General features: G+C 37.5%; 2 protein-coding genes across 3 annotated transcripts in view; both read right to left on the reverse strand.

Annotated features, from left to right (window-relative positions):
* Positions 1-1,963: 1,963 nt before the first annotated feature.
* LOC306999139 (interferon-induced protein 44-like) lies at positions 1,964-5,806 on the reverse strand. 2 transcript variants are annotated; one of them, XM_079613620.1, is made up of 8 exons: positions 5,705-5,806; positions 4,974-5,457; positions 4,827-4,878; positions 4,487-4,682; positions 4,205-4,357; positions 3,916-4,087; positions 2,658-2,758; positions 1,964-2,564 (listed from the first exon to the last, which is right to left on the reverse strand). In XM_079613620.1, the coding sequence occupies exons 2-8, from the start codon at positions 5,449-5,451 to the stop codon at positions 2,379-2,381; spliced, it is 1,338 nt and encodes a 445-aa protein (XP_079469746.1). In that variant the 5' UTR covers positions 5,452-5,457; positions 5,705-5,806; the 3' UTR covers positions 1,964-2,378. The 2 variants fall into 2 exon arrangements, with proteins under 2 accessions (XP_079469746.1, XP_079469747.1); XM_079613621.1 differs by having other exon boundaries at positions 5,716-5,774.
* Positions 5,807-6,955: 1,149 nt separating this feature from the next.
* The window catches only part of LOC306998982 (interferon-induced protein 44-like), a gene marked incomplete at its 5' end in the record, with an annotated part of 11,905 nt that continues 9,074 nt past the window's right edge, over positions 6,956-9,786 (reverse strand). Inside the window, 4 exon segments of the mRNA XM_079613379.1 lie at positions 6,956-7,190; positions 7,284-7,403; positions 8,671-8,841; positions 9,236-9,282. Coding sequence (XP_079469505.1) covers positions 7,005-7,190; positions 7,284-7,403; positions 8,671-8,841; positions 9,236-9,282 — 524 coding nt within the window. The 3' untranslated portion in view covers positions 6,956-7,004.

A 9,786-nucleotide genomic window follows, 5' to 3' on the forward strand; every position in this document is an offset into this window, starting at 1 on the left:
TACTTTCTTTTATAGGGAAACGCAACTTGCACTTCCTCGTAGCCTACGCCACAAAAATTAAACGTGCCGTTGCAGAGTTGTTTCTGGCAGGTTCAGTAAATCAGTTATGTGATGTTTCATAATTAAAACTCGAGAAGACAAAATAGCTTAGTAATGACAACTAATGAAGCTTCTATCAGATCAAGTTAAAATGAATGACATTTCTGATCTTTAAACTGTAGCTCTGCTGCCCTGTAAAAACAACAACAACAACCAAAATATTTATATTACATTTATTATGATAATAAATAATGAAATTAAGTTCACTCTTCTATGAATGGTCACATGGTAAACAAGTAATATGTATATATATTTTTTATCTATTTAGTAATTTTCTTGATTGTTTTCATTTTTACATTTTATGAGTTCATTAAAAATAGCTTTTCATTAAACTCACAAACCTGCCGTTCTTTAAAAAAAATACTGCAGCAGAGCGATGACATCTCAGATCACTATCTAGTCTCATGTAAATTACATTTAGCCAAGGCTGCAAAAGCGACTCCATGTTATAAATATGTTAGACCTATCACTTCTGCAACTAAAGATTGCTTTATCAATAATATTCCTAATCAGTTTCATCATCTCAGCATCCAGATAGCTTAGAAGAACTAGAGGTATTTCACGTTTCATGGAAATAGAGCTCGATTGCACACAGAGGCTTTAAAAGCTGCTAGATCTGCTTATTTTTCAACCCTATGAGAAGAAAATAAACATAATCCTAGGTATTTATTTGAAACAGTGGCTAAACTAACGAAAAAAGAAAGCTTCAAACCCAGAAGTTTCCAAACAACACAGCAGTAATGACTTTATGAACTTCTTCACTTATAAGATTGATAATATCAGGGACAAAATTAAAACTATGCAACCGTCTACTACAGTATCACATCAGGGAGTGCATTGTAGTCTCCCTGAGGAAAAATTTGATTCATTTATTGCTATAGGAGAGGAAGAATTTTCTAAACTCGTTAATTCATCTAAATCGACAACATGTATGTTCAAAACTAGTTTAAGACACATCTCTTTGACCTAGCATTCACATGCAGTAATACATTATAGACTTCTATAATTCAATGTTAGGCTGCATAGATTAGGTCAGCCGGAAATGGGAACACCTTCCATAAATCCTGATGTACTCGTTATATCATAAGAAGAATGGCATCTACGCTAATTTTAGTGTCTTTGTTTATCCCAAGGTTTTCCCGCAGCCTGCCGGATCCAGGCCGTATCCAGATCTGATGAAGGACCTTCATCTGGACCCGAGGACAATGCAGTGCTGAAGTGCCAACTAGTCTCTCCCCTGTGAAGGATCCCTTTCCTACTCTATAGATAAAGCGTTGTCGGGATAATTTCGGTTTCGCGTATCCCTGAAGTGATAAAATTCTGTCTAAAAAATGTAGACACATTTTTTTGCCTTTTTAAAAAAAAAAAAGGCCAGTCAAGTAATTTTTTAAGGCTTGGTTTGTAGGGAATTACAAACCTGCGCACATATATTCAAATGCGCATAACTATAGAATTAATTCTTGATGTGCACATGAGCGCCATCAGTGTTTCTTACAGGTTCGCATTTAAAGTCTGAGTAAGAGAGAACGGTGTCGTCTTAGCGGTCTCTAATTTAATAACTAATGATCCTTGTGACGGAAGTGAATCAATCAAAACTAACTTTAGCTGGAAAATATATTTATTCAAGAACCGCTATGAAGCCAAAACAATCTCTGTTACCTTAATTTATCCGTTTATTACTGTAAAGCTGCTTTGAAACAGTCTACATTGTTAAAAGCGCTATATAAATGAAGATGACTTGACTTGACTTGACAAATGTAATGGATGATGCTATAACTACAGTATTTGTCATGTAATTTGGAATCAACCGACTACAATTGCACTGCAAAGGTGAAAGCAACATAAAGGACACATGAAACCAGGATGCAATTATATTGAAACATTTATTACAAAAACAAATTACCAGATGCAAAAGGAAACATGTTTCATCAGAGAAACAAAGTGAAATAACTCTAAAATGGCTCAACAGCAAATGACCCAAACACAAACAAATAACAATAACAAAATAATAAAGCTGATGATACCGGAAACCAAACACATTCAGTTTACAAATCCGCTCTTAAAAATAAGTAACACCGGTGCACACGGGCGAACCTAAACTAACAGAGAAATGAAATGAGTAATGATGTCACGCATATACAGAGAGAGGAAAACACTCAAACCACAGACCGTAACAAATATAAATGTGATTATGTGTGTAAACCCAAAAGATACAACTTATTAATACAAATAATAGGCTACATCCATCTTTAGGTCAGACAAGCAAACGAGACTGAGCTCTATTCAGACCTCTCCTCTGGATTGTAAAAATCATCAAAAAAGCCCTCAGCGGCTCTGAGTATCTGAACAACAGCGTTTAGAAGCAGTATGTCAGTTTGAGGGTCTATGTCCAGTTCTTGGTAGTAGTTTTTCACTGGGATCACAGCAGACAGAGAAACTCCAAGCTGAGCGCTCACCTCCTGCACCTGTCACAAAACAGTTCATCAGAAATACTCAAGAACAAGATGTGAAGGTGTATAGAATACTAACTTTAATGTCATATATACATTCATTTGTACCATTTTGTTGATATAGTGGCTCTGGTAGACATTTTTCAGGTCTTCTGCCACTAAGGGACAGCCCTCATCCACTTTAGTGAGCAGAACCAGCTGAGGAATACCTGAAGTACAGAATAACACCTTAAGTGCTATAAAATCCCAGAGATCATTAACCTATGGATGAAACCGCTCTAGTGGTTAAACATTTGTGTTAATTGTACAGAAGAAGACATCAAGAAATGCTCTTGAGAAAGGGACTTAACCTCTGGTTTCTTGAGAGAGGCTGAAAATCTATTTTCAGCTATTAATTAATTATATTATTTAAATGACAAAACACTCATGTCACTTAAAATTCAATTAAAGGAGAACTCCGGTCAATTTTAACATTGAGCTCAATTTTTAGTAAATTTGGAGTGCTGTCAATACAGCCCGGTCTCACCCCAAAACGTCACATACTGACGGGTCTTGACCATACGTCAACATACGACTAAAAGGGTACCCTTTAACAATCAATATGCGACGCAGACATAAGCGCACCAGCAGCGCCTTCTAGCGGTACCCTAACGCATACCTAAACCTACCATAACCCGAATCGTTACACATGGACGTTAAAGGGTACCCTTTTCGTCGTATGTTGCCGTATGGTCAAGACCCGTCAGTATGTGACGTTTTGGGGTGAGACTGTGTTGGTCAATACAGAGAATAACGACAAAAATCTGTTTGCCTACACCATGTTATCCTCTTTTTAACATTTGCACCCTATTGACTTGATTGGGGCACGTTTTAAACCTGCTTTTGTCCTCTTAACATCCTTGATGTGTCATTACAAGTGCCCAGCCATGTTGAGTGATTCCTTGTTGAGTGAAAAATCATCTTAGTTACCTATGATCACGCGCGTGAACTCGACAGTCGACTACTGTGGACTTCGACCGAAAACAGGAAGTAAATACAGGTATGTGCGCTTGTTGAATTAAAATAATTTTTATTAATATCTTTAATAAAAGATTGATTCCTTCACTCTCAAGGAATCACTCAACATGGCTGGGCACTTGTAATGACACATCAAGGATGTTAAGAGGATAAAAGCAGGTTTAAAACTTGCCCCATTCAAGTCAATAGGGTGCAAATTTTAAAAAGAGGATAACACGGTGTAGGCAACACCGATTTTTGTCGTCGTTCTCTGTATTGACAGCACTCCAAATTTACAAAAAATTGAGCTCAATGTTAAAATTGACCGGAGTTCTCCTTTAAATCTAATTCATTATTGTTATTCCCTCACCCAGCCGGTTGGTTTTCCTTCGAAAAACCTCAAACTTGTCAATCATTTTTTCAGAGAGGAGTTTGACTTTGCTGGTGTCGATCACATACACCACACAGTGAATCTTGTCCTTCAAGCCAGGAGATTTATGGAAATGAGGGGAGTCTGGCTGTAAAGGCATCGAAGGGTTCAACTACGGAAAAAAACATGTAGAACATATTTAAATCATTAAGAAGTGAGACTAAAAATACTAATAAAACATCTGCCACACCTATAACTGTTATGTTTACCTTTTACCCAAAGTTCTCACCTGATACCCGTCTTGAATATGACCCCTCAAAATACTGACAAAATCATCCACATCCAGACCGCTGTTCAAACCCTCCTCCAGACCCATCGAGTCACACAGAGCGAAGGGAACATGGCTGACACCGCTGCCTGGCTTTATGTGGTAGGTGCGGAACTACATGGCACAAATATATAGCAATTCTTTTTAATACAGAACATATATAACTATATAACTAATTAAAATACTTTACACAATATTTCCCAATGTAAAATATCAGAGGTATAATTATCAGGGTATTTCTACCTGAGTGGTCAAACTGGTTCCAGCAGTGCCAGTGTTGGCCTGGCTGCTCACATAACCGTTGAATGCAGACTTGACAGAGTTGAAGAAGCTTGATTTCCCAGCACCAACAGGACCCACCAGTAGAATCCGAGCCTGTTTAACTGAGCTAACAGAAGGCTTCCAGTCTGAGATGATGCTAAAGAGCGCCTTCTTTGTCCTAAAATAATTAATCATTTCATTGTCAAATTCCTTAAGGAACACAGTCAGTAACATTTAGTAAAATACCTTGATCTTAAAATAAAGACAACAGACCAAATTAACATCTAAATTACTTTTAAGACACTAAATTTGCTTCACTCACTCAGAGTTCCACTGCACATTTCTCCATGGTTTCTCCAAGAGTCCTCCACAGTCTGGTGAGAATCCAAAGCAGAATAAACCAGATATTCACACAACCATTTCTAAAAGTGCACAAATTCTCTCAGCAATTATCTGAAATATTACAAACCTTCAACTCTGTACACCTCGCATTCTGTCAGTTGTAAGTCATACCCATGCATCTTATGTGGATCGAATTTGTAAGTTGCTGGATTACTGTAGACGGTGGCTGTGTTATTGTAAAGAAACACTAAAGAACCAAAGTTTGGACCAGTGTCAGTGAAAGCATACTGGGGATTTCCACTGAACACACGGAGAGGAGCTTCTTTAACCTCTTTGTCATTAAAGCTGAAGAGAAAAGCTTTGTCATCCACAACATTTTGGCCAGTTTGACCATAATCTTTGCTAGTAAAAGCTCCAAAAACATATCCAGACTTATTGTAAGCTACAATAACTGTTGGCCCCTGCTTATTACACTTTTGGTGAAATGTATTGACATTGTAGCCATGCACACTGGCTTTGAACAGCAGGCTGAGTCTGTCATGGCTGAGCAAGGAGCAGAGCTTCATCTTCTGCCATTTTGTCAAACTGGATGTGATGGTGCTCATAATGATCTGAAAAACATTCAACCAACATTTTAAAGAATGCTGTTATAATGGAATAGAAAGGAAAGGTTCTTGAAAAGTATTTTGATATAAAATATGTATGCTATAGCCTACACATAAAAGAGCAACGTAAGCTTTAGATTATTGCCACATCGTGCACCCAAATTAATCCGAAAGGACTCAAATAATAAAATTGATCAAATTATATTAAGTATGCAAATGAAATATAAAAAAATATATAATGAAAACAGCTCACGTTGGAACAACGTTGGAACAAGTCCTCAGAATCGCCTGCTTTCTTCTCTACCCCGAAAGAGATTACTTTCTTTTATAGGGAAACGCAACTTGCACTTCCTCGTAGCCTACGCCACAAAAATTAAACGTGCCGTTGCAGAGTTGTTTCTGGCAGGTTCAGTAAATCAGTTATGTGATGTTTCATAATTAAAACTCGAGAAGACAAAATAGCTTAGTAATGACAACTAATGAAGCTTCTATCAGATCAAGTTAAAATGAAGGACATTTCTGATCTTTAAACTGTAGCTCTGCTGCCCTGTAAAAACAACAACAACCAAAATATTTATATTACATTTATTATGATAATAAATAATGAAATTAAGTTCACTCTTCTATGAATGGTCACATGGTAAACAAGTAATATGTATATATATTTTTTATCTAGTAATTTATTTTGATTGTTTTCATTTTTAAATTTTATGAGTTCATTAAAAAATGCTTTTCATTAATCTCACAAACCTGGAGTTCTTTAAAAAAAAACACACAGTCTGGGAAATCCCTGACGTAATGTAACATTTAATGCACTTCATGTTATTCATATATTTTCTTTCTCTTTGTATTTTATATCAATATGGTACAATATTATCCCAGTCAAATCAATGTGATAAGTTATATCAAAAGGAATCAAAAAGTAGTCAGATTATATTACTTAAATGTGTAATGTAATGGATTATGCTATAACTACAGTATTTGTCATGTAATTTGGAATCAACCGACTACAATTGTACTGCAAAGGTGAAAGCAACATAAAGGACACATGAAACCAGGATGCAATTATATTGAAACATTTATTACAAAAACAAATTACCAGATGCAAAAGGAAACATGTTTCATCAGAGAAACAAGAAAGTGAAAGAACTCTATTATTATAAAATATCTCTTTATTATTATAAAAATAAGCCATTTATAATAATAAATGGCTTAACAGCAAATGACCTAAACACAAACAAACAACAATAAAAAAAAATTCAACGTATGACACCAGAAACCAAACACATTGAGTTTACAAATGGCCACGTCCGCCCTTAAAAATAAGTAACACTTTTACTTTTTAGCACAAGGGTAAACCTAAACTAACATATAGGCCTACTCAGAGAGATGAAATGAGTAATGATGTTACGCATATACAGAGAGGAAAACACTCAAACCACAGACCGTAACAAATATAAATGTGATTGTGTGTAAACCGAAAAATAAAAACTGTTAATACAAATAATAGGCTACATCCATCTTTAGGTCAGACAAGCAAACGAGACTGAGCTCTATTCAGACCTCTCCTCTGGATTGTAAAAATCATCAAAAAAGCCCTCAGCGGCTCTGAGTATCTGAACAACAGCGTTTAGAAGCAGTATGTCAGTTTGAGGGTCTATGTCCAGTTCTTGGTAGTAGTTTTTCACTGGGATCACAGCAGACAGAGAAACTCCAAGCTGAGCGCTCACCTCCTGCACCTGTCACAAAACAGTTCATCAGAAATACTCAAGAACAAGATGTGAAGGTGTATAGAATACTAACTATAAAGTCATATATACATTCATTTGTACCATTTTGTTGATATAGTGGCTCTGGTAGACATTTTTCAGGTCTTCTGCCACTAAGGGACAGCCCTCATCCACTTTAGTGAGCAGAACCAGCTGAGGAATACCTGAAGTACAGAATAACACCTTAAGTGCTATAAAATCCCAGAGATCATTAACCTATGGATGAAACCGCTCTAGTGGTTAAACATTTGTGTTAATTGTACAGAAGAAGACATCAAGAAATGCTCTTGAGAAAGGGACTTAACCTCCGGTTTCTTGAGAGAGGCTGAAAATCTAATATTCTATTATTTAAATGACAAAATACACTTGAAATTGTCAAGTGTCACAATTTCAAATGTCACTTAAAATTAATTTAAATCGAATTCATTATTGTTATTCCCTCACCCAGCTCGTTGGTTATCCTATGAGACGTCTCTCGTTTTGCGTAATATATTACGCTATAGGGGAAAAACTCTTTTCCACGAGACACCAGAATTTAAAATGGTCTGAATAATAAAGCTCTCTACGAACTTGACGAGCGATGCCGCCCTGACGGACCATAGACTGTAATAAAAGAGTGACTGACATGTATGCACATAATCACGGTCACACACACTCTCAGAGTAATATTGTAAAGTTACTGCATAATACATTTTCAACTAGCAGAATAGCTGTACAGAATCACGATAGACAGTCTCACTTGTAGCTATGTCTTTTAACTATTATAATATTTCGAAGGGCAAAAACAGGACCTTTTAATTGGCATTCTGATTTTAATCATCAACTGTCACTTTAGCGTGAGGCCCTGTGCAGTCGCAAACTTGGTACTGTGAGTAGCATATAGCATTAGCTCCCAAGCCTGAGCTAAGTCCATAACGTCGAGCTAGGTGGGCGTGGTTTCAGATAGCCAGGCTCCTCAGCTCCGCCTCTTTGCCCATATTCTGTTATCCGGGAGTGACGAGCGGTGACGCGAAGCCAAGATGGCGACGGTCGGCTCCGCCCACTTTAGGCTTCAAAAATGCTCTTCAGAAACCTACTCTTCAGAGACCTCTCGTAAGAGAATGTACTCGGTTACTAACGTAACCTCGGTTCTCTCTATCAGCCTGTCGAGCTATATTTATACGCCCAAGCCATGCCTGTTTTGGCGGGACGTGACGTAGTGGGCGCGAAGCGCCCCCATTGGATCTGACGTCATGAGAGGCCTCTCTCGATAGGCTGCTGCAGTTGCCGCAGGGCAGCCAATAGGCGTGCGAGCCGTCTTGCCTATGTCTGCATGCTGCCGCAACGCGTTTTACGTTATTTCAAAATCAAGGATAATTTTTGGCTTCAATATCTCGTGGAAAAGATTTTTTCCCCTAGCGTAAGATATTACGTAGTACTCGTTCCCTTTTCTAGAGAGAACCGAGGTTACGTTAGTAACCGAGTACGTTTTCCTTCGAAAAACCACAAACTTGTCAATAATTTTTTCAGAGAGGACTTTGCTGGTGTCGATCACATACACCACACAGTGAATCTTGTCCTTCAAGCCAGGAGATTTATGGAAATGAGGGGAGTCTGGCTGTATACGCATCGATGGGTTCAACTACGGAAAAAAACAGGTAGAACATATTTAAATCATTAAGAAGTGAGACTGAATCAACGCATTCTCATCCTAGGGCGTCATATACTGACACTTTTGACAAATCGTCTACATCCAACGCACATGGCACCCTTTAGCGTCAATATGACACGCACAGTTATGGTTGGGTTTAGGTCTGGGGTAGGGTTAGGGTTAGACCGCTAGGAGGCGCCTTTTGGCCCATTTCTATCTGCGTCTCATATTGACGCTAAAGGGTGCCATGTGCGTTGGATGTAGACGATTTGTCAAAGCGTCAGTATATGACGCCTTGGGATGAGATCGGGCTGGACTGAATATACTAATAAAACATCTGCCACACCTATAACTGTTATGTTTACCTTTTACCCAAAGTTCTCACCTGATATCCGTCTGGAATATGACCCTTCAAAATCAACAAATAATATTCTTAGTACTATTAATTCTTTAAATTGTTCTGACGAAATTATAGTATTGGGAGATTTCAATCGAAAGTGGCTTGATAGTTCCTCTTTGAAAGAGAGGAATCAGTTTGAAAGCCTAAATCTTACTCAATACGGGAACCTACCAGGGTGGTTGGAAATTCCAGGTCTCTTTTAGACTGGATTCTGGTCACGCATCCCAAAATAATTGCTGATTCAGGTGTTTTATCTGATTGCTTTAGTGACCACTCAGTTATCTTTTGTACCTGGAAAATAAGGTTACCTCGTCTACCACCTAAAATAATCAAGGTAAGACAATTTAAAAATATGAATAATGATGTATTTATTCAAGATTTGTTATGTATTATTTGGAACAGGATGGATTTAATTCCTTATGTTGATGATGCCTGGAATTTCTTTTATACTGAGAAATTAAAAGTTATAGATAAACATGCTCCATGGGCATCAGTTACAGTTTTTTCCAACTGCTTACACTCAAAATCTTTTCATG

Source organism: Phoxinus phoxinus (assembly GCF_949152265.1).
Source record: "Phoxinus phoxinus genome assembly, chromosome: 5".
Taxonomy (NCBI): Eukaryota; Metazoa; Chordata; class Actinopteri; order Cypriniformes; family Leuciscidae; genus Phoxinus; species Phoxinus phoxinus.